Here is a 24,845-nt window from a genome sequence, read left to right on the forward strand (position 1 = left end):
GAATCTTAAGCATATACTTGTTCACACACCTGTAACTTCTTTAAAACAATCATATACTGTAATTTGGGACTATCTTCATATGTTCATTTGCTAGGTTTTGGGCCCTTTTGCCCTGCCTCATGTTTGCCTCTACATCCTTACAACTTATAACAACGTGTGAAATGTTGGACTGAGGCAAAATTGTACACAATAGGTTGTGATTGAGGTTGATATAATAAGGGAAGGGAAGGGAAGGGAAGGGAAGGAAAGAGAGCAAGTTGGATTACAAGCGAAAAGTTTCATTTCGTACTTCCTCTATCCCCAATTGTTTGTCCCATAAAAATATTTCTCTTTTTTAAATTTTGGTTGAGTGGAATTGATGAGAGAAAAAAAATAGTGGTATAAAAGTATTTTTGCGAGAGTAAGGTGGTAGTCCTTATATACATTAATAGTATGGAGCAATATTTAAAGGACGGATTAAAAAAGATATTAGGACAAACAAAAAGAGACAAAAAGGGTATTAGATAAGGCAATAAAGGTAGAGACCAATCTCAGAGAGATTTGGGTTACACAAAACTCATAATGAACTAACTTAACTCATAATGGTTCATCGGGTTATGACGTGGGATTGTTAATTGTAGCACTATATTAATTAAACACTCTGTAATAAATTTTCTCCCATTGAGGGTTGGTCTGTGGCACAACATGTTACTACAGTATGATAGTATGATCATTATTGTCTAGGAATGGAAAAAAAAAATAAATAAAAAAAAAAAAAATTGATGCATGAAAATATCAACCATGCATATAAACATCGATTAACCTTTCACCTGATGCTCTTCAGGGATCTTACAGTACAACTTCTAAATCGGTAATCTTAAAGCTCAACTAAGATAATACTGTGTATTAAGAATCTAAAACGAAATAGAAATAAAGCATATGAAAATATACACATCCAACATATCATTTAATTTCCTACCTATAAAGAATTTAAAATTTCCTAAGATTACAACTGATATATTCATTATCAATAGTCTATTTACACAGGCAATAGCCCCAAGCGGCCAAGCAACGAGCCCTAACTGACATGAATTGCAGCAGAGATAGTCCACTTCACCTTAGATCTTTCCTTGTGGTCGTACTTTCGCTTTCTTCTGAGCTATAGTATCATTCTTAATCCGATTAGCATACATAGGCAAGCGAATGATCTCACCTATCTCACTCAATAATACATCCTGGGTTATGTTGTCATTTATGCTCCTCATAACCTGCAGAATGCAGTATAGATCATAACTCTTGACATGCTATATTGGAAGGAAGAACATATCAACCATTACATAATTACGATTGAGTGAGAAGTCAATCATTAAGGGTAAACCTTCTTGTAGGTACTGAATTCATTTGGAGTTAACTTATCAGTCCTGGTTCGCATGTAGACCCACACATTTTGCTTTGTATCCCAAGAGCACTCGATAATCTTACCAGAATACGAGGAAGAATCAGAACCATCTGTAAGGTATTATAATTGAACAAGCATTAGGATATAGGAGTGGGCATATGACAGTTTTAACATACGCCAGCAGCCTGATACAGATAGACCAAAACAATAATAATATGGATTAGGTTGCCAATAATCCGAAGTGCCGATATAATTTGCTCTAGTACCCCAATTGTGACCACCATAAAACCCTTTTCTGAATTTTACATCCCTATGTTTTTCTTATCTTTTGTCATGAAAATAAACCCTGCAGTTTAACATGTATATGCACATCCAATCTATCAAAACGACAATTTATTCTCAAACAACTCTTTGATACAGTCATCCCCCAATAATAATGATATTAATAATTTAGGAGAACAGGTATTGAATTATGAATGATGTGCGTCAAATTAACAAATTGTTTTGAGACATTAAAACAGAAACTAGCACTTTCATAGCAAGACAGATAAAATGCAAAAGAGTGAGCAAAGTTTTTATCATTGAGAGGAAAAAAAAAACAAAAGGAACACATAGAAATCAGACAGGTGAAATTCCACAGATGCACACAGGAATAAGATGCATCTTCCTTAATAAAACAAAACAAAATAGGAAAAACACCATTAACCAGACAGCAAAGAAGCTAAAAGAGCCACACAATTCCATACTCATCCACCCCATTAGCCTTATTACAAAAGATGAGATCAGTACACTCCAACCACATCTTGCATCACTAGGCATATTTCACAATTTTGCAACAAAAATTCTGATGATAATAATTGTACAGGTGAAGGAAATTAGAAAAGAGGGAAGCTGAAAAAAGAAAACAATAAAGACACAGAAAGTAATTCACCAGAAAAAGTAACCCTATTGCCTTCCATCAATCGCTTCTTTCCCTTGTCATACAAATAAAGATCCTCAGAACCAGATTCTCCAATCTGCAATGCGTCAACAAAACGATTAATGCCTTTTATATGAAATATTTAATTGAGAAGATAAAAATTATGAAACTCGATTCTAAGGGAAGCACCTCAAATAGAAAATCAACTGAATTCATTTCAGGGAATTTCCACTTTAGGAGGCCTTCATGCGTTTTCGGAACATAGGGATCATCCCAGCCCTACTTGAGTAAAAAAAAAAAAAAAAAACAGCAGAGTGCGTGGTTAAACCTTCTAGAAAAAGAGCAGTAGAAATTTTAATGCCTTGAAAAAGCAGGAAGCACCATCAAACATGATACGGAAGGTCATATTCAGATTGAATGTTTAAATTAATTCAGATCATTTAACATAGAACTCTTGTTAATTTAGGATTTCCAAGATACAATGAATCATATGCAGCAGAGATGCAAAGTCCATATAGAAACCACATATCTGCTACTACCAAACTTGATTGTTCTGCTTATTGTTCATTGACACATGTTCCATTGACAGTTTCTAACTAGGTCCTAATATATTTAGGGCCTTTGTGCGAAGCTCAACACAAATATTAGTCCAAAGAATTGACAACCTAAAAAGCTTATTTTCTTGTGAGTATCAAGTGCCTTCAGAATTCTGGCAAGTTAAATATGCTCAAGGAGTTGGGTCAGCTAGCTGATCTCTAGAGCTTTCTTGTATCAGTGTCTTTTACAAGTTTCCCTCACAAGTGCAATGGGACCAGGTTTATAGTGTGATCAATACTGATCATAACAGTGTGGAGCACTTGAATCCTAAAATTTATGAGCTCCAGAAGAAAGAAGGCATATGACAATAAGAACAGTAAATTTGTGAGTTAGAGATCAGATAACTAACAGCAATACTTTGTGAAAAAGTAATGTTAATATTGGATTAGAAGCGAAAAAAACTAAAACTCTGTTACTTAGAAGATTGCACTTCATTCTTCCCCTCTGTCCTGTTATGTTTCATACACAAATACTTAGACATTATTTATTCTAAAAGGGATGAGATGTTAACAAATCATTATTATAGAACATTCAAAATCCCTAGTGAGATACTCTTTCGGTATGCAGTAGAAACCAATCTAAAGACAGGAGTTAGGCAATACAGGGAACAGTTGTGAGTCTTGTGACTATATAAAATAACTATCAACAAGCTACAAGCACCTGAAATATAAGACCATCAGCTTCATGTGAAAGATTAGGAATGAATTCGTTCAAAAGCTTTCCAACAGTTGACAGCAACCAAAAATCCTTCCTCCTAACCTGGGAAATGATCAGGTACCATTAACTACAGAAAAGGGAAAATAAAGGTCACAAAAACTCCCTAGGTTGTAATATAAATTTTCAAAATATACAGTTCCAAATGTCCAAAGGTACTTGTCGAAAATTTCTTATAATAATATACGAAGTACTTTATCATCAGACATCAGTATCTAAAAAAAGGAGTTAGCTACATACCCTAAACGGCTCTAAGTCATATCTGTAAGAAGGTTTGGAATATGATTCTAACATCCGTTTCCGATCTTGATTCCGTGGTTCAATTATCTCTTTCTCAATCATCATCCAACGCTCAGAGAAGGGTCTCTGCAAATATGCACTGATCAGAACCATGGAAGGAACTCGCAATTACAAATTTACATATAATTATTCATTTGAAGTAATATAATCAACAGTTGGCACTCTTTTACAACTTGAGGGAGGGAGGAGGAGGAGGAGGAGGGGGGTGGGCTGTTAGGCTGTATAATTATTACATAATCAGATAAGAAAGGTATGTTGCATGCAGGAGTAAAAAGTGTAGAAATTAAAGCAATTAAAGCTGAAGGAACGTCTCATTTCTGCTGCACTGAACATTATATATATAATTCATCTTTTCTGTTAAAAAAATTGTCCACAGTTCAATATTTAGCTTTGTAGTAGAAAAAATATCAATTAGGCAAAAAGCTGAAAAACTATAGACTATCCATTTGTATTTTGAACCTACCCACATACTAACAAGGACAAGAATCAATCAAAGCCTTAATCCCATAAGTGGGGTAGGCTACATGAACCAAAAGTGATTATTCCGTGTAGTCATCGACAATAGTCTTCCTCCTCCATCCCTTACGATCGAATGCCTCATTCTCATGCAAATCCATATACTTTATATCCTTTCTAACTCCTTCCAATCAAGTCATTTTCGGTAAAAATAAATTTCAAGCTTGGTAGCATAGGTGCAGCAAAACTAAAATGGAGAAGTTGTCAATACCATTAAAAGATACCACTGTAAATGTCTGTCTTAGTTTCACTACCAAAAAAATTATCACAGTAGATAACAATAATACAATAATCAACAAGCAAGAGAGTAAAACATAACAAACTTGTGACAATTGGCATTACAGATCTAACCTCTATGATAGACACGCCATTGAGTGCAATCAAGTCATATATCAGGTATCTTCTCTCTTGCTTTTGAGGGCTTATGGAATCAATGATCATTTCACCATCAAGCAAAGTATATTGATGAAATTCAGACTTGCATAAAATGGAAAAAGAAATCAGCTAAATGATATGCCAAAGCAATTTAAGATCATAATGAATGCCATTTAATCAATATTCATTGAATATTAAGTTAGTAATCAAGGATTCCTGGCCCCTAATGTATTTTTTGGGTGAGTACATAAATGTAAGATTGTGGCCTATAAATAAACACAGTATCATAAAAGTTGTTCAAGAAAAATTTAGCCATAAGGTCAAGGAATCTATTCTGTCCAAACTTCTCCATAGTTCAATCACATACTTTAGTCCTACTTCTGCAAGGGAGTCTCATCTGCATCCTCCTAAATTTAAACCTTCTATCAATTAGGTAGCACCCATCAGGAGAAAGGAGCATCATGTATCTCGTGCCATCAGCTTTCCATGTAGCATAGTAATAACGTTGCCTCAACAGTTGTAACTTGACCCTATACACAAAATTGATAAGAAGCAACACAACTTACAACTTAGAGCTGTTGCTACATAAAAAGCTTATGATTTTCCAACATAACATGGCAATAAGATGCTTCAAAACTTCAACTTGAAACAAAAAGAAGAAAAAACAAACTTTATAAGTAAGTCCAGTCCATTTTATAGCTATTTTCAGGAAGAAGGATTTGATGGTTATCATTAAAGTCTTCCTTGAGTTCTTTACAAGGTTTTGTTGATCAATATATCCATGGCAAGTATATGCAGGCTAGCATATGTTGATACCTATTTCAGCACATTACCCTGAATGACTATGAATATATGAGAGCTTCAGTGAGATCCTACCCCTGACATTTACAGAAAATGATCGAAAAATGGAAGACACTCCACTGTAGTAACACCCTTCAGAGAAGGTGCACTCAACAAAGATCAAGCTACTTGTCAAACCTTTTTTTATATAATTAACAAAACAAAAAAAAAAAAAAAAAAAAAAAAAAAAAAAACACTCATCAACTTCGGAAAAATATTCATTCCACAATTGTTTGCAGTAAATGCCAGGACCAGACTCTGAAGAGTTGTGGCAGAGTGATCCACTGCTAGTCTACTTTATTAACTCATGACTATCAAATTCCATGGTACCAAATTTGCCAAGCCCCAAATATCTCTGGATTCTTTTCTAGATAAGACAATTACGATTTGGAGATGAATTAAAACCAGAAAAATCTCCGTACTGGTGAAATCTCCGGTCCAAATAGTGGGATCTACAATTAAATAATGAATTGCTCTCATAGCATTATTCAAAGTTCAAGCTATATTATCCTTCCTTGATAATGTGGTCAATTGACCTATTGAGAAAACCAAACACTAAATCTATATCAAGAGATATTGCAAGGACCTTGTTCAAAGAGCTCAGTTATGTATAAGGAATCTCTGATGCATGGAAACTGATTAAAAAGAGGTTGTCAGGTCTGTAACACATTATAGTCACTCTAAGGCTCTATGCTGATCACTAAAAACAAAAATGCCGCAAATCCAACAAGCACGTGTGCTAAAATTTATTATCACGATCCAAATTAGCACAGTACAATTATACCTTAACTTTCTATTTTAACTAAAAAAAAGAAACTTTATTGTACAATAAGATGTGGCACGAATGTGGACCTGTCGAGAGACACTGGATGTGACCCCGGAAATTGGGAATTTGCCTGTGACAAAAATCATTAGTTTCCTTTTTCTATTCAGAAAAAGTTAGTAGTATCAATAGAAGATTAAATTATACAATCAGCAGAGAATATTAGGAAAATATCAGAAGATAATTAAGAGAATTCTAAAGAGCAAGCTAAATGGGATACCACTGATAACAAGACAAAAGAAAAAGTGAAAATGTAACTGAAAGCCTTTTATGCGTGAAGGAAAAAAGGAAAACATACTAATCATACAAACAAATTCATGGGCCAGAAGAAAAGTAAGTCCAAAACTTATAAACCTACAGATGAACCATGAACACGAGCAGTAAGGAGCAGATTCAGCTAGGGCAGCTACCAATAACATATTATACACTAGAAGGAATCGATCTCTCCCTAAAAAAGAGGAATAATATAAGAGACAAAGATGTTTATACAGATTTTACAAGCAAATCCTGCCAGCACAGGTCTGCCAAGTATAAAGGAAATGATAATTCTGTCTAGATCGCATATGAACCGTTCTAAAAAAAGAGAAAATGAGGAACTACACATTTACCCAAGAACAAAGTACACAGAAAAAGGCTAACAATCATAAGCCATGGTCTCGGCAACAAATTTGTTGTAATGCAGAGAAGTCCATTTGAAAGCCCTTGCTTATTAGTAACCCTCAACTTTCCAAACAAACAAGGCAAAACAGCAAAAGGCACAGGAAAGGTAAATACGTCAGTAAAATGAACCGAAAGGATTCTACAAGAAAGGTTATTCAGATCAAGAGAACACATCGGTACGAAGAATACAAAGAATAAGATACCTTGCATTAACTGCGTAAAAATAGCAAACTATCTAGCTAAAATATTAGCCCTTTAGAGAATAGGGGCAAAAAATTGAGCCATTGATACAAACAATTGAACGGGCTGAAAGTTGTGAAAATGGAACGAGAGAAATAATACACCAATATATATAAGCAGGAAAATCCTCCAAACATAATCAACTAATAGACACTTCAACAAAATACACATACCCCTGGGGGTTTAAGCATGTCATAGCAAAACCTTCGCAAGTGGTATTCGTGTTGATCAGGTATTTTATCTCCTAAGACATCATCATTGGTCATCCTTACAGTGTTCTCATGTTTTCCCTGTAGCAGAAATGCAGAAAATAATGCAATTTATATGACTTAATAAAAACCCTATTAAAAAAAAATTAACAGTAAAACCAGAATTAAACATATAGACAGCAGAAAGTAAAGTAGGATTTCAGTTTCCATACTGCTGAAGTGTTATTACATATGTTTAACACGAGGATGAAGTGGGGAACTTGCATGTTAGCAAAGAAAAATTCAAAAACCAAAGGTATAGATTAAGGAAAAAACTCATGAGCTAAATCTACCGTCCAGCAAGTCTGACCTCAAGCTCAACAATAAATTTACAACTGAAACTTCATACTATCTAGCTGTGTCTCATATTTATCATAATTTTAACTATAAAATCAACTAGGAAATTTAAGCCTTTTCCAAGGGGAAGATGAAAATGAGATTTAAATTCATATAAGCTATTTTGGACCCCCTCAAATCTTGAACAAGGATTACTGAGTACATGAAAGGAGAAAACAGGAAAATGTTCTCTTACCATGATGGAAGCATTTGAAACACCATCGTCATCATCTGGTAGAGAGTCACTATTTTGAATGACATCAGAGGACCTCTTCCATTCTGGGGTAGACGGGCACACGACTAAGTCAGGTTTAGTTTCATGATAAAAATCATATAATGCATCAATATAGTCTTCTTTGTAGATCCCTGGAGGCCGACTTTTTGCAAAAGATTGTATAGCCTGCCCAAATGAACCAAAGGGATGAATTAACTTAAGAGTGTAATCGAAAGACATAATACAAGCAATGACCAATTGAAACCAAAAATATAACTGACCTCAGTCACCGAACTGGCTTGCTGGGTCCGCATCAGATAGTGAACTATCATGTAACCAGTCCGGTTGTGGCCATGAGTACAATGAACGAAAACATATTTTCTGGGCTGCCTCTCACTTTGATTACATATAAATTGTGCAACCTATCATTTAAGTCAAGGTCATATACATGCAAACAATCAAAAGAGCTAAATTTGGAAAAATTACTTCATCCATTTCAAATTAACATAAAATCATATCCTCAATATCCGTAACTCTAACTTCTTAAGATATCTACATTCCTAATGTTATCCCTCAAGGTATTCCCACACATCCATTGTAACAAATTCAATTTCCACAAAAACTACAAGATTAACAAAATCACTTATCTAATACTTGGTACGGATTTACAATTTGCTACCTATTTTGTTAAAGTAGGCAAAAGAAAATACCAATTTGCTAATACAATTCACCTTTTTAATTCACAGTTAGCAAGGGGAAATGGGTAAAATTGCGACACTTTTCTTTAATAAGTAATGTTTCAATATAATTGCAACACTTCTATTTAAAAAAAAGAAAAAAAAAAGAAAAAGAAAGTAAAATACCCATTGTAATCTTTAAGTCTTGTTACACCCACATAATTATAATAACTAATCTAATTACATAAATATCTTAACTCACCTCCCTCTTATCCTTAGCAAACCACCACAACCCTGACCTCCATTCACACCACTTCCTTTCCCCCTTCCCTTGCATTCACCAAAATCATTGACCACTGCAGTCTCAAACTCCCACCTACCCATGCAGCTTCACACTGCCAATAACCATTAGAAAAACCCTTACTGGTACTACCATCAAAAATCACAACCACACTTTGTTATGTTAAAAAAGATGACTCTTAGAGAAAGTAGAATGAAGTTGGCAACAAATCACATGTTTACGGATCCACCATGTTTCATACTACAATCTAAAAGAAGGAAATAAATTTCATCAATTACATATTCAATAGCATTACACTGTATAAATCACAGAAAAGTATGCTTACCTCAAAGACAAACTTATTAACAGACTCATTATCAGGTATAGCATGACGTCCCTGACACCGAATCTACAATAAATAGACAGAATAGGATGCATTCAGTCACTCATATTTTCTTCATATTAATTAATTCGGAAAAGAAAAAATAGATTGAAATTACTAAAAAGGTAGTAAGTACCTTCAAATACTTAAGACCCTTAACCTCAGCCATTTGGTAATAACGATCTGTATTTGTCAAATCAACCACCATACCAAGCTGAAAAAGAAGGCAATAACCTTAACAATTCAAACCCCGCAAAGAGTACTAGCATTTACTTTACTCTTAAATTTACACAACTGTTTGTGGAAGATAACATTCAACTAACCCACCTACTTAAAATCCAATTTACAATGGTATCCAAATTATACAACTAGGTCCAACAAAGGATTGAAGGTTTCTCTATCCAGCTTGCCAAATCTATGGGGAGTTCCAAATGTACACAACCTCATCCCTAGTAGTCAAAGACCATTAGGGAAACTATTTCTAAACCCATAGAAAAACCTGTATTGCAAAATCAGAAAGCAGATCTTGTATGAGAAAGCAAATTTAACTTTTTGGAAAACTTTAGAAAATAGCATGGAAATAAGCATTAGAATTAATAAAAAAGCTAACAAATCCCCCAAAATAACCTTAGACTACCTTGAGATTACTCTATCATTCCAAAATGAGACCTTACGCTCTCATTTCACTCCCTCCATCTAAGTGCCATCACAGCACTCTGTCTCCCTTTCTCAAACACCTTCTTTCACTTCATAAATGTTCCTTTTCTCTCTTCCACACCACCTTAAAACCACCATTCCCCAGTTATTATGTCTTGCACCTAGGATGTGGTCTCAAATGAAAAAATAGTTCTAATATATTGAGAATATATTTTAAAGATTGTGAGCTTACATGCTTTGCAAGGTATATAGATTGTCTACCCAAAGCTTTCCTTGGTGGAGTATTTATAGTAGGGACTCCTTGACGGTTATGCTTAGTCATCATTGTTGCATGCGGTTGCCTTAAATCTAGGGATTGGCTAAGTAGTGGGGCTAGTGGACGGTTGAGGTAACCACCCATGTTGCACCACTCTCCCTAAATTGTCGAGACGGCTATGCTGAGGTGGCACGTGGCTAAGTATGGTTCCTAAAATATTGGACCATGATGTTAGTGGGTTGACTGACGGTTATCTTGATCGTGTCTTTGACTGAAGTCAAACGGGAACGCGGTTAAGCCACTATGGGGGTGGTTCCTATTTTTGGCCAAGTACGTGGGTAGTTATTCTGAGAAAATGATGCCACGTCATGTGGAAGTTACATCACTCACTTAGTGGCCCTAGAAAATAAGAACACTAAGGGAGTGGGCGGTTACACTAATCAGGCGGTTGAGTTGCCACATATGCACACTGATGCATGCCTCCTAAAATATAGGAGCATGGTATAGTGGGGCTTGGCGGTTACCAAGAAGTTGAGAGAATAACAAGGAACGTGGGTAACTCCCTTAACACGTAGACAAGTCCTGATTCATCCAAGTAAACAAGCAAGCGGTGGGCAATTACTAGATCATGGGTGTTGTTGCCATAGTGGGTAGTTATCCTATCCGACAGGATTGTAGTCAGTGCCTATAAATAGGCCAAGGCATTCATTTGTTGGGCATCAACTTTGGGAACTCTAGAGAGATTATAGAGAGAGAAACTCCTTGTAATTTGTAAGCCACGGAAATAATAAAGTGTTTACGTTGTTAGTGCTTTGTCTCTTGCTTGTGTGCGTTTATTCTTTGTTGCTTGAGTGTTAGGCTGGTCTAGACTTGGTCTAAGCGCCATCACGGGAACCTCTTAAGTTCCTAACTTAGAAAAAAATCCTAGTCCACAAAATATCCCGTGACAATTTGATTAGACGTGCCGGAAAGACAAGTTCTACTTAAAGCTACGCAACCAGATGAGACCTCCTCCCTCTCATTCAGGATAGCCAACATGGTCAGTAACAAATCCTACGGCGATGAAGTTGACCTTCACGAGGGATATCCCCAAAGGTGTGTCGGTCAAACCAATAGGTGCAAAACCTCATCGTGCTATTGCTGGTGAGCCGAGCGGTTGTGTGCCTCCTCCAAGGACGAGCACCCCTAAGCCCACAAAGGAACTAGAAGACCTTCTAGACGAGGACCCCTTGTATGCTAAGGTGATGACGTACTTGGGGGACTTAGTCGGTGAGGTGCTGCACTCAAGTGACCCATGGTTGTCTCTTAGCCAACTAAAGTCCCTTGTAAAGGAAAACCGCGAAAAGCTTGGGTTCAACCTCGAGGATCTATGGTCTTCTTGGTGGGATCAGGTGAAAACAGGGGAAATGTTCTCTATGGACGACCGTCAAGCGGAAGTCATGGAGAATGATGTAGTCGAGTGTGGGATGTTAGCAACAACTTCATCTCACAAGTACTCTCCCCGAAGCTGAGGTGGCATCTGTGACTAACTTTGTACCTTGCAATGCTATTGTTTCCAATGCAGGTGGCTGGATTGAGGATTGAGCAAGCCGAATGCTGTACCCAATGTAAGGTCCAAAAAGCCGGCCCCAGATTAACAGCCAACCTTTGAGTATGATTCGCAAGGAACCCTGTTGCTTTTAAGGACTTATTACCCACTTCTCGCATTATTACACTCGCATAGTTTTAAGTCAGTTTTTATGGAGTGGAGTGGCACCCCGTGCCCACCTCCGGCTTAAAATCGGTACATTGATTAAGCCAGTGCACCGACTTTTTGGACCTTACATTGGGCACAACATTCGACTTGATCACCTGGTGGGCACCAGTGGATCCTCAATCCAGCCACCTGCATTGGAAACAATAGCATTGCAAGGTACAAAGTTAGTCACAGATGCCACCTCCAGCTTCGGGGAGGGAACTTGTGAGATGAAGTTGTTGCTAACATCCCACATTCGACTACACCATTTCTCCATGACTTGCACTTGACGGTCGTCCATAGAGAACATTTCCCTTGCTTTCACCTGATCCCACCAAGAGGACCATGGATCCTCGAAGTTGAACCCAAACTTTTCGCGGTTTTCCTTTACAAGGGACTTTAATTAGCTAAGAGACAACCGTGGGTCACTTGAGTGCAGCACCTCACCGGCTAAGTCCCCCAAGTACGTCATCACCTTAGAATACAAGGGGTCCTCGTCTGAAAGGTTTTCTAGTTCCTTTGTGGGCTGAGGGGTGCTCGTCCTTGAAGGAGGCACACAACCGCTCGTCTCACCAGCAATAGCACGATGAGGTTTTGCAGCTATTGGTTTGACCGACACACCTTTGGGGATATCCCTCGTGAAGGTCAACTTCATCGCCGTAGGATTTGTTACTGACCATGTTGGCTATCCTGAATGAGAGGGAGGAGGTCTCATCTGGTTGCGTAGCTTTAAGTAGAACTTGTCTTTCCGGCACGTCTAATCAAATTGTCACGGGATATTTTGTGGACTAGGATTTTTTTCTAAGTTAGGAACTTAAGAGGTTCCCGTGATAGCGCATTGACCAAGTCTAGACCAGCCTAACACTCAAGCAACAAAGAATAAACGCACATAAGCAAGAGACAAAGCACCAACAACGTAAACACTTTATTATTTCTGTGGCTTACAAATTACAAAGAGTTTTTCTTTCTAGAATCTCTCTCTAGAGTTCCCAGATGCTCGGCAAATGAATGCCTTGGCCTATTTATAGGCACTGACTACAACCTATTCAGATAGGATAACTACCCACTATGCCCACTACACCCATGATCTAGTAACTGCCCACCACTTGCTTGGTTACTAGGATGAATCAGGATTTGTCTACGTGTTAAGGGAGTTATCCACATTCCTTGTTATTCTCTCAACTGCTTGGTAACCGCCAAGCCCCACTATACCATGCTCCCATATTTTAGGAGGCATTCATCAGTGTGCATATGTGGCACTCAACCGCCTGATTAGTGTAACCGCCCACTCCCTTAGTGTTCCTATTTTCTAGGGCCACTAAGTAAGTGGTGTAACTTTCACACGACGTGGAATCATTTTCTCAAAATAACGAACCATCCCCATAGTGGCTTAACCGCGTTCCCATTCGACTTCAGTCAAAGACACGATCAAGATAACCGTTAATCAACCCACTAACATCATAATCCAATATTTTAGGAAACATACTTAGCCATGTGCCACCACAACATAACAGTCCCGACAATTTAGGGAGAGTAGTGCAACATGGGTGTTTACCTCAACCGTCCACTAGCCCCACTACTTAGCCAATCCCTAGATTCAAGGCAACCGCATGCAACCACGATGACTAAGCATAACCGTCAAGGAGTCCCTACTATAAATACTCCACCAAGGAAAGCTTTGGGTAGACAATCTACAAGCCAAGGTCTTTCCTTAGCATCCAGCATATGGCCACGCAAGTCCATCGTCCCCTCGAAAGCACCATAGCATTGCAAGGTATATGGCCACGCAAGTCCATGGGTAGTAGATTTTGAGCTAAATGTTCATTTTAATTGTTGAAGTAAAAAAATAAATAAATAAATAAAATACTATATCTAGTAGTCTCTTAAATATATGTTCATAATATATGAACTAAACATTCATAATTTTTTGACTGAATATTTATATATTTACACTATTTGTTCATATGGTCCCCAAGTGCATAATATAATTTTCACTTCACTAGTCCACTCCCTACCTTCACCTCAACTCACACAACACCGCCATCACAAATCAAACTCCTAACATCAAGCCCTCACCTCAAACTGACTTCCTCTTTAGCAATTCATCATCACTAACTCACACCACACTCTCATAGTCAAGAGCACCTCCTTACAACCATTATTACTTTATTGCCAAATTCCCCACCCTATTCTTTAATTCTCTTCTCTATAACCCCCATCCTAATCCCTCCAAGTCTCCAACCCTTTCTCCATCTCTAATTGGCACACATCTCCAATCGCTTTAAACTTCATCTCAAACCACCATCTCGCACACACCTTATACTTTCCCAATATTAGGGTTTGTAAACCATAAAATAAAATATATTTCGTAATAGTATCATGCAATTAACTCTGCTAGTGGGTTTCCCGTTGCTAGTCCCAAGTCTAGATAAAGGAGGGTTACGATAGGCCAATGACAGCCAATGTAAAACTTTGTCACATCAATTGACATAAGCCACAATGATTGAGAGTCATATTAGGATGAGTGACCTCTTGGGAAGTCCTCATGTTGTTCATGTAGCCGAACCCACTTATGGGAATAAGGCGTTCAAGCAGAAGAAGTATCATGTAATTCTTTCTCTTTATTTATTCTCAACAAAGTGAGTTAGTCCATTATCATTCTTTTCGTAATCAGCCTTTTTTTGTAATTTCATAATAATCTAATAACTAAATTCATTTTTCTATAGTTCTTACTACTTTGGATGTGATCTATAAATTAATATAAGGAATATATAATGTTTATTGCTAGAGAATTGGATCTAAGCAAGGTGCTTTGAGAGACGTGGCTTCCCTTGCGTGCCGGAGAATGAGATGGACGTAGAGGAGGAGCTCATTCTTTTAGAATCTTAGCTGACTCTACTACTTACATAGAAGAGCTTTGTTAACAAAGTAATTCCTTCTTCTACACATGGGCAAGAGGGTGTTAGCCCCTACAAAGCTTATAATAACAATTAAAGTCTACTAATAAAGTGCATGTACTAAAAGTCTTTGCATCAATGGAAAAGGTTTAACTTAATAATCTGGTGGGATGTTCCTTAGGTTCGATTGTTACTATGCCTCTCTTTTTCAGTTGCTCTTTAAGTTTACCTTTGGCAGATTTAGTTTGCTTCTTTCAATTTCGGCCACTGTTGTTGCTTCTACACACTTCAATAATCCATTATTCCCAAGAGTATATCATCACACTTCAACTTCCCCTATGAAATATTATATATAGTGCCAATGCTATAATCACGACCCAAAATCACAGCTGACAAAACATTTTGATATTTATAGTAGAAAAAAATATTTGTGCAATAGTACTTTTTTGCCTCAAAACAACAAAATAAAGAATTTCAAGGGAACATGGCCTGCTAGTAAATAAAGACAAAAATCAATGCAACTAATAGCCCATTCTAAGTAAAATATTTCACCAACCACGCAAATAAGACCCTTTTCCATCCACATCAAAAAAAGAAAAACAAAAAAGATGTAATATAGTTTTACAATGCTTACCTTGTGGCCAAGCAACCTTAACACATTCCGAAATGAATATCGTTTCTTATCAACAATGTAGTCATTAAAAGATTCGTTAAGTGGAACTTTCGAAGGAATAAGAAAGCCAATTTCATGACCAAAATTCGGACAATCCAGCCAACCTATACACAAAATACATGGTTCAAATGAGGTTAAAATAAGAAAGGAAAAAAAAAAAAAAAAAAAAACTAAGAGTGAAAAGCAGACTACATGAACCAAACAGACCCAAACACACACGCTCAATATCCTCATTTGGACTACTATCTATAACCCAATCTCCAACACAAAAAAAAAAAGCACGCTTTAGAGGTTTTGTAGTCCTATATAGCTTAGACAAGACATACAGCCAATTCAACAGCAACAGCAACAACAACAAAGCCTTGGTCCCAAAATGATTTGAGGTCGGCTAACATGAATTGTCACAAGGAACCATCCGACAAAAAAAAAAGCCAAATGGTTCACAATATATAAATTGTCAAATCGGCTGTAGATGTATCCTAGATTTTAAAATTTCGTCACATAACTTTAAAAAAATAATAAAAAAAAAAAAAAGGTTGTGCCCAATGCCCGCCGATCTACAACTAGTCTTGAATGACAAAATCCAAGTTATGAACCAGCAACGGTTTTTAAAAAACAACACTACTTCCAAGAGTTCCAACTATAAAGTGAAAAGCCCACCAGCCAAAAGATCTAGGCTCACTTAAACTGCATTCCATTTCCGATTTTGCAAGCTGCATGGCGACTACATGCAGCACTAGACACACTATTTGACAAATTGGCTTCAACAAATTTGCAAAACTTGGAACTTTATCAATAGATAAACTCCAAACAGTTAATTTTTGTATGCGTACAAACAAGTTTCTATGCTAAAAGTTCGATGTGAAATCTACCAGGGGGAAGCCTGTGTGTATCATATTTCAACTTCTTCGAGTAAGGCCCTTCATCACATACAGAGGGCTCAGTTAGAACTGGTCTATTGATCTGATTTTTTCTCATTCGCTCCCGTCTTTCTTCACGCTCCTATAATAAGACCAATTAATATAGAGATCAGAAAAACCAAGTAGTAGCATTTCAATGGCCTTTTGTGCTAAGATAACTAAAAAATGAATTATATAATATTCAATAGCGCTGAATAAACCAATCCGCCTGCAAGGGACATCAAACAGAAATGCAGCATTATCCAACATTCAGATTATATTTAGCACAATCTGTCCATGCTTCAAATTCTGGTTAATGTCCGAGGCAGCATGAGGAATTATCTAAGCACAAAAGACCATTAAAATGCTAATACTTGTAATCAAAGAGTAGACAAAGTTTACAAAAGACTTTTAAATTTTATGTAGCTACAAGCTCTAATTATTCCCTGTTAGGAAGAGAGAAAAAAAGAAAGTAAGGTGAACACAAAGTTCCAAAACATAAAAGAGCTGAAAACTATGTATAAAGCTTCAAGAAACAGACAAAAATAGGGATTATACATCAACCAGACCTGTCCAGTTAAGATTCTTAAAGACAGCCATAAGGAAAACAAGATTTATACACTACAAGGCCTTCCCTTCCAAATAGCCAATATTTGGAAAAACGAGCAGCAATAACAATTAAATTAAGAGCCAGGAAGACCGGTTCCTCAATCCCCATAATCACATAGTAAATAAAAACCAAATTGGCTATTGACACAAATAAAATTCCTACTCTTTAATTTTTTTTACTAATAGCTGGAAAGTTATATTGAACAAGATCTCCTTTTCACGTCAGTTGTATGGATCATTTTTTAAATTAACAAATCAGAAATTTGTCTCATAAAATATCCACCCCACCATTAAATGCCATAGATATGCCTTTGGGCACCATTTGATCTTACCCTACTTTTATACGGCACCTTGCAATAAGTACCCATAACCACCTTGTCTCAGCAATTCACATGTTGTAATGCCAAATTTTTGGAAATTATGTTAGCAAGGATACAATGTAATTGATAAATCAAGTGTATCCAATGGTACACGGAAGAGCAAAAATTTCCTATCAATAAAGCTTCTCATTTTCCTGCTGCCTTAATTCCACAACATTTAGTGAAGCATGTCATATGATAGTATTAGCTTGTAACATTCTAAAATCCTTTTCAATATTGAAAAGCTGAATAAATTTCTTTCAAACATGCATCAACTTCAAGGCACGTAGCTACCAATACAAGCATTTATTATGTGGCGGTTCATTCCTCAAACCATTTCCAAAAACATACAAAAATAAAATAGAAAACACATGATCAAGATATTATACTCTTCTGCGAGGATGATGCTTAGAAGAAAACCAATTCATAGATCCAGCATAGCTATTGAGATGACATATAGCATACCCGCCGAAGGATTTGAACTGATGTCTCTTTGATATTCTGTGGTGCTTCATCTTTCTCCAAATGATTTTTGAAAAACTCTTCATCATCTTTAAGCGGTGGAGAAGAGTTCAAGTCCATGACACAATTCACTCAACAGCCAGCATGAACAAAATAGTTGAATATCTATGTCATATATCAATAAATTATTAAACCACAAAAACTAAGTAGAAACAAAGAAAATAGAGCACTCAAATTGATAAAATAAACCTCCAAAAGAAACTAAATTTTTTTCAAATTGAACGTATTTAGTTTTGCTACCATTATCCACACACACACTAACTCCTAGAGAAATGATCTTCTTTACACTTATCATTCTCTTAAGAGGCATAGAGTAACTAATGTATACTCAATTTCCAAACACGCTCCCTTCAGCATATAGAAACCACTAAAAATTTCACTAAGGATGAAGAAGTAAGCTATGTTCGAGCATTCAACACACAACCACCATCCAATAAAAATCATTCAGTGATCAATAAACAACAAACTTTCCAGCCAAAGTATCCCACGTTAGAGTAAGGGTGCATTCGATTCGTCTAATTTCCACTCATCTAAACTTATTAAAACTAATTTTAGTTGTAAATTGTATTAGGGTACCCTTCATCAACCCTTACTTGAACTTATATTTTCCGGATTATTTATCTTATCTGAACTTACCCGGAAAACAAAACCAGGCCTAAATAATCTCGCATTATGTGGACATAAAACCCAAATCATTCACCTTAAGCTTGCAAAGAAAGGGTAACAATGCACAACCATAATTTTTCACTCATGTTCTGCAACACTGAAAGCATGCTGTATAATTTCCAAAAACAAGCACAACCCAACAATTCAATTTTCCCCAATAAACTTTTTATATCCCAATAATTACTCTTGATTAACCCTAAATCTTGCAAAATCAATTACAGGAATAAGACAATTTTCAGAAAATTAGAAGTTTATACGTGAAAATAAAATAAGAAATCACAGATTATCGAGGCAATTGGTATTGAAATTTCAAAAGAAACTACAATATGATCAAAATTTAACATTCAACAGGGTGAAAATTTTGAATTAATCATACAATTTCATACCATTAATATGGCCTTAGTTCAACACAATGTTGTCATTCTCAGTGCATGTTCTTGGAGAGAGAGGAGAGAATACGGAAAGGAAGTTTAAGGGAGGAGCAAAACGAGGGAAGGAATTGGCAAGTTTGCGTTACTTGGTTTTATAACTTTGTTGATGGGTAATTTCGTCATTTTGCTTGTTCACTCGCTCGGGTAAGGAAAAGATATACATTAGGAAACCCTTCTCACGAGGGTAATCCAATAGATAAAGATGCAAGGCACAATTTGCTAACTTCATGATCAACGTTACCAAGCTTAGTCCGCTACTCGATTTGCCTCTTCGTAGATATGTTAAATGCTCCAAATGTCGAGCTTATTGAAAATTGATGTCTTTAAGTATGCTCACTATGCTAATGATGCCATGGGATTGACCAAATGTCCATGGTAGTATGCTCAATATGCTCAACAAATACTTAATTAGGTGATAAGTATGATTTAAAATGGTTTCTAAAATTAATAGCACCAATTTCGTAATGAATTAGCCGTGTGATATTTAATTATGCAGACTTTAAAAGTTTTAATCAAACGAATAGTGGAGCTCTATGTCTCTATGGAGACATCCATAATCATCACTTTTTCTATTTTTATTTTATTAAATTCAAAATTATTCCTAAAATTAGTAGCACCAATTTAGTAATGAATTAGCCGTGTGATATTTAATTATGTAGACTTTAAAAGTTTTAATCAAACGAATAGTGGAGCTTTATGCCTCTATGGTGACATCCATAACCATCACTTTTTCTATTTTTTTTTTATTAAATTCAAAATTGTTCCTAAAATTAGTAGCACCAATTTAGTAATGAATTAGCCATGTGATATTTAATTACGTAGACTTTAAAAGTTTTAATCAAACGAATAGTGGAGCTTTATGCCTCTATGGTGACATCCATAATCATTACTTTTTCTATTTTTATTTTTTTTTAATTCAAAATTATTCCTAAAATTAGTAGCACCAATTTAGTAATGAATTAGCCATATGATATTTAATTACTTAACTTAAAAATGAATAGTGGAGTTCTATGGTGACATCCACAACTCAATATAATTTTTTTTTAACAAAGAAAGGAAAGTCAATATATTATTAGCTGGTCATAGAGGGCCAGCAAATCTGAAAGAGATGATAGTACCAAAATAAAACCCCAATAAGCTTTAAAAAGGCAAAATTGCAGACTTGGGGGTTAAGTGCCCTGTAAAGGCTCCGCAACAATAAAAAGAAAGCTGAAAAAAATAAAACTACAGCAGAGTTAATATAAATAGAGTAGCCAGAAGGCTTGGAAGAGAAAACATCAGGATCAACCGACATTGAGCATGTCCATGGAGGTAGTCAGCTCCTTCATGTACACTTCAGTGAGAGAAGAGGGAGAGAAGAAGTGATAGACAGTATCACTATCCTCCGGTAAGCGTCTTCCCAAATTTGCAAGGCCGTGGGCAATTTTGTTTCCGGTGCGTTTGACATGTAAGATGTTAACCACCCATTCTTTTGCAAGAAGCTTGGAAATGTCACCAATAATAGCAGCTAGCTTATCATCCATGTATCTTGTCGGGTTTTCTAGCATATACTTTAGAGCCTTGGCATCAATCTCCAACTGAACAAATCTGATATGTCTTTCCCAGGCAGTAGAAAGCCCTTCCCTGATGGCAAGTAACTCAGCAGAAGCTGCCCCAACAGTGTTAAGGCGCATAGAGAAACCAATTTGCCATTTCCCTTTGTGGCATCGAATGACTCCACCAGCACCAGCATTATTGATGTCAATCCATGATCCATCCGTGTTGATTTTGTAGAAGCCAACTGGGGGAGGAGCCCAAGTTCTTGGAGAAGGGTTGGAGCTTGAAGAAGTTGCCTCAACCTGTGACATTTTCATAATAATTTGTAGGTCCACAAAAAATCTGTTATAGCTAGAATAAACGGAGGGGAAGCTATTATCAAAAATAGCTTTATTTCTAATATTCCAAAGATGCCAGAGAGCTGTCAAAAAAATAACTTTCCAATCTTTTGGTTGTTTAAAATTAAAGTGAATCCATTGTTCAAAACCATGGGAGTAAAACAAGTGAAGACTAAAATCATGTTGTGGCATTTTTTCAAAAATTATGGACCAAAAGGCTGAGCTATTCGGACAGTCTCTGAAGATATGCAGATTATCTTCCGTAGGGTGAGTGCATCTTACACAAATTGGGTCAAAATTAGGGATTTTCTTAGAGAGGGATAACCAACAGGAAGAATCCCACGAATAATGTTCTAACCAAGCATTTTGTATTTATACGGCACATTAATTTTCCAGAATTTTTTCCAAGAAAACTGAGAAGAAAAGGAAGCAGGAAGGTTAGGGGGAGGGGAGATAGAGTGGTAGGCAGATTTGATAGAGAAAGATCCAGAATTTCTTAGAGACCAATTAATCCTATCCTGAGCATCATGGAAAAGAGGAAGGGGAGTTGCTTTTATTTGAAGGAGATTTGAGGGAGGGATAATATGGGCAACATCATTTAAATACCACTTCCTATTACGGATAATATTAGACACTCTCCAATGACCTTTACGATCCGGAATCCTAATACTATCATCGAGATAAATGGCTTTATCACCGATCCATTTATGATACCATAGGGAAGTGTCCATTCCATTGCCTATGATGATAGCAATACCTTTCTTTAGGATTTCTCTCCCTTTGAGAATATCTTTCCAAATGGTGGAGGAATTAGGGGAGGGAATACAATCCATCAAGTTAGAGTATTTTAGGTATTTTGCTTTTAGAATTTGCACCCAAAGTTTATGTGGTTGAGTCAATAATTTCCAGCCTAACTTAGCCATGAAGCAGAGGTTCCATCTCCTTAAGTTTCTAATACCTAAACCGCCAGCATTAATGGGGTCACAAACTACACTCCAATTAGTTCTAGGTATGTACCTAGTCTTATCTACTCTATTCCACAAGAATTTTTTAATGCTAGCTTGAAGATTATCAATGACAGAAATAGGCAGAAGGTTGGTTTGCATGGAATATAAAGGATAAGAGTTTAAAACAGATTTAATAAGGGTGCAACGGCCAGCCATGTTCATTAGTTTACTTTGACAACTTTTAATTCTAGAGTTAGTCTTGTCTAAAAGTTCATGATAGTCACAGTTTTTAAGTTTATTAGGACTGATAGTTATGCCCAAATACTTTCCAAAATTGGAAGAGTTGGAGACATTACAAAACTCATAAATAGGTTTTCTAATGTTGTGATCCATCTTTCTGGGAAAGATAATAGAAGATTTTTGGATATTAATTGTGAGACCTGAGATTTTCCTAAAGTTATCGAGGACCTCCATCATACATTGAATATTATCTAAAGAGGCTTTCCCAAAAAGAAAGACATCGTCGGCATAAAAGAGATGAGAGATGTTAATGTCTTTAGCCATTTTCAAAGGTTTCCAACACTTAGAGTGAACTTTATCTTGAATCATAGAGGATAGGCGATCAAGGCATAGAACAAAAATATAAGGGGATAACGGGTCACCTTGTCTAATTCCTCTAGTAGGTTTGAAACTTTCCGTAATTTGTCCATTCCATAGGACCGAGATATTGGGAGAGCAAATGCAACTTAAAATAAGGTTGATAAGATTTTCAGGCAAGTTAATATCTCTTAGAGTATCTTTTATGAAAGTCCATTCAATACTATCAAAAGCTTTAGCGAGATCAATTTTGAAAGCCATAATATTAGCCTTTTTGGTAGATTTGTTAAACTTATGAGCAACCTCTTTGATAATAATTATGTTTTCATCAATGGTTCTATTAGGGATAAAACTCGATTGGAAGGGGCTAATCAAACTATCTAAAAAAGGTTTTATTTTACTAGAAATACATTTAGTGATTAGCTTATAAATAGTGTTACAAAGGCCTATAGGACGAAAGTCATTCATAGTTTGGGGTTTATCCTTTTTAGGGATAAGACAAAGGTAGGAGTTGTTAATTTCATTAGGAATGGATCCTTGTGAGAAGCATTGTTTCACAAAGTTGGAGATAGGGTGAGCTAGGTCAGGCCAATTCTTCTGAAAAAAATAGCTTGTAAGCCATCTGGACCTGGGGAATTAGTACCATTCATAGACTGCAAGTTATAGAAGATCTCTTCAGTAGAAGGGATAGCAGCTAGAGAACTAAGAGAAGCCTCATCTATAGTTTTAGGGTAGGAAAATATAGTAGCCAAATTCTGGTCAAGAGAGGCATTAGAGGTGAAAATATTCATAAAATAGGTTCTTGCTAATTCTTTTAGGACAATTTGATCATCCACCCAATTGTTATTATTATCTTGTAAGCAAAGAATACGACCTCTGGATTTTTTAATTTTAGCAAGAAGGTGGAAGTATTTAGTATTACAGTCACCATATCTACGCCAATCAAGACCAGCCTTTTGAGCCCACAAAATTTTTTCAGTATGATAAATATAATCTAAATCACGAATAAGATCTTTTTCTAGTTGAAACAAGGAATTAGAAAAATGTTTAGAGAGGCTTAATTGAATTCCGTTTATTCTAGCCATTAAACGTCTTTTTTGTTTAATTATGTTCCCAAAAACATTTTCATTCCATTGTTTAATAGAGTTAAGGAAGTTTGATCTTCCTGCAAGAAAGTCTCTATTTCCAGCATTCCAATTATTGACAAAGTAGTCCTTAAAATCAACATGATCAATCCAAGCCATTTTGCAGCGAAAAGGATAATTACCAGGAATATGCAAATTAAATAAAGAAACTAACAAAGGGTTATGATCAGAAAAGGTACGAGGAAGGTGGGTTACCTGAGTGTTTGGGAAAGTATTGAGCCAGCTTGGGTTCACCAAAGCCCTATCAAGTCTCTCGTGAATGTTAGCAGCTCCTTCCCTTGCATTTAGGGATGTCAGTGGGGCGGGTCTAGTAGGAGATCCGCCCCGATGGGGCGGGGATGGGTATAGCTTTGGCGGGTCGCGGGGCGGGGATGGGTCTAAAATCCATACCCGCCATGGGTGATGGGGCGGGGGTGGATTTTAGGCAATACCCGCCCCATCCCCGCCCCGCCCCGCCTGACCCGCCCCAGCCCCGCCCCGCCCCGCCTGACCCACCCCATACCCGCCCCAGCCCCGCCTGACCCATCTCATACCCGCCCCATACCCACATTATACCCGACCCATATGTACATATATCATTAATTTATTTATTATGTATATAAAAAAAAAATTAAAAAAAAAACTAATTAATGAAGTTTCTGGAAAAAAGCCCACACACTCTCAATTTCTCATTCTCAAACTTTCAACCCTAGCCGTCACACACTCAGGCTCACTTTCTCCTCCGTTTCTCACTTTCTCCTCCATCATCTACAGATCTACTCCTCTTAGGCTGTCACCTTACTTCCACCTTTGAGGCTGTGAATCTCGTCGCCGGTAAACGAAGAATCTGACCAGAATTTCGTCCAGGTAATCTCTCTCTCTTTTTTTCCCCCAATTACTTTTTCCCTTATCATTTTATCTTATGAAAAATAAATTAACTAATCAACTAAGAAATTAAGAAGCCATTAAGATTTTGGATGCTTAAAACTACAAGTTTGATTATGTATGAGTTCATTAAATTGATTTGCGTCTGTGAGTATGTCCTAGGTAACAAAACCATTTTTTTTTATGAAAAATAATTTGATTAATTACCTGAATAA

At 36.5% G+C, this 24,845-nt stretch overlaps 2 protein-coding genes across 2 annotated transcripts; both read right to left on the reverse strand.

Moving 5' to 3' along the window:
* Positions 1–609: 609 nt before the first annotated feature.
* Positions 610–19,254, reverse strand: LOC145607938 (uncharacterized). The gene is made up of 18 exons (XM_081663530.1): positions 19,159–19,254; positions 18,050–18,211; positions 16,590–16,719; positions 15,679–15,821; positions 9,636–9,713; positions 9,464–9,526; positions 8,442–8,582; positions 8,143–8,346; positions 7,536–7,652; positions 6,492–6,535; positions 5,167–5,329; positions 4,776–4,901; positions 3,849–3,974; positions 3,555–3,653; positions 2,487–2,576; positions 2,310–2,394; positions 1,358–1,488; positions 610–1,247 (listed from the first exon to the last, which is right to left on the reverse strand). Exons 2-18 carry the CDS (start codon positions 18,164–18,166, stop codon positions 1,098–1,100), a joined length of 2,007 nt encoding a protein of 668 aa, XP_081519656.1. The 5' UTR covers positions 18,167–18,211; positions 19,159–19,254; the 3' UTR covers positions 610–1,097.
* A 3,945-nt stretch (positions 19,255–23,199) lies between these two features.
* Positions 23,200–23,865, reverse strand: LOC145607320 (uncharacterized). Its single transcript, XM_081663015.1, has one exon. The coding sequence runs from the start codon at positions 23,863–23,865 to the stop codon at positions 23,200–23,202; it is 666 nt and encodes a 221-aa protein (XP_081519141.1).
* Between the last annotated feature and the right edge of the window lie 980 nt (positions 23,866–24,845).

This window comes from Chenopodium album, chromosome 23 (genome assembly GCF_948465745.1).
Source record: "Chenopodium album chromosome 23, dcCheAlbu1.1, whole genome shotgun sequence".
In the NCBI taxonomy this organism is placed as follows: Eukaryota; Viridiplantae; Streptophyta; class Magnoliopsida; order Caryophyllales; family Amaranthaceae; genus Chenopodium; species Chenopodium album.

Bases quoted from the DNA above. Each gene is read 5' to 3' on its own strand.
- LOC145607938 (XM_081663530.1), bottom strand. From the start codon at position 18,166: ATGGACTTGAACTCTTCTCCACCGCTTAAAGATGATGAAGAGTTTTTC. The intron at 5,330-6,491 runs GTCCACATTCGT...TTTTGTGTATAG, and splicing joins CATCCAGTGTCTCTCGACAG to GGTCAAGTTACAACTGTTGA. The intron at 3,654-3,848 runs GTATGTAGCTAA...ATCATTTCCCAG, and splicing joins ATGACTTAGAGCCGTTTAGG to GTTAGGAGGAAGGATTTTTG.
- LOC145607320 (XM_081663015.1), bottom strand. From the start codon at position 23,865: ATGGCTTGGATTGATCATGTTGATTTTAAGGACTACTTTGTCAATAAT.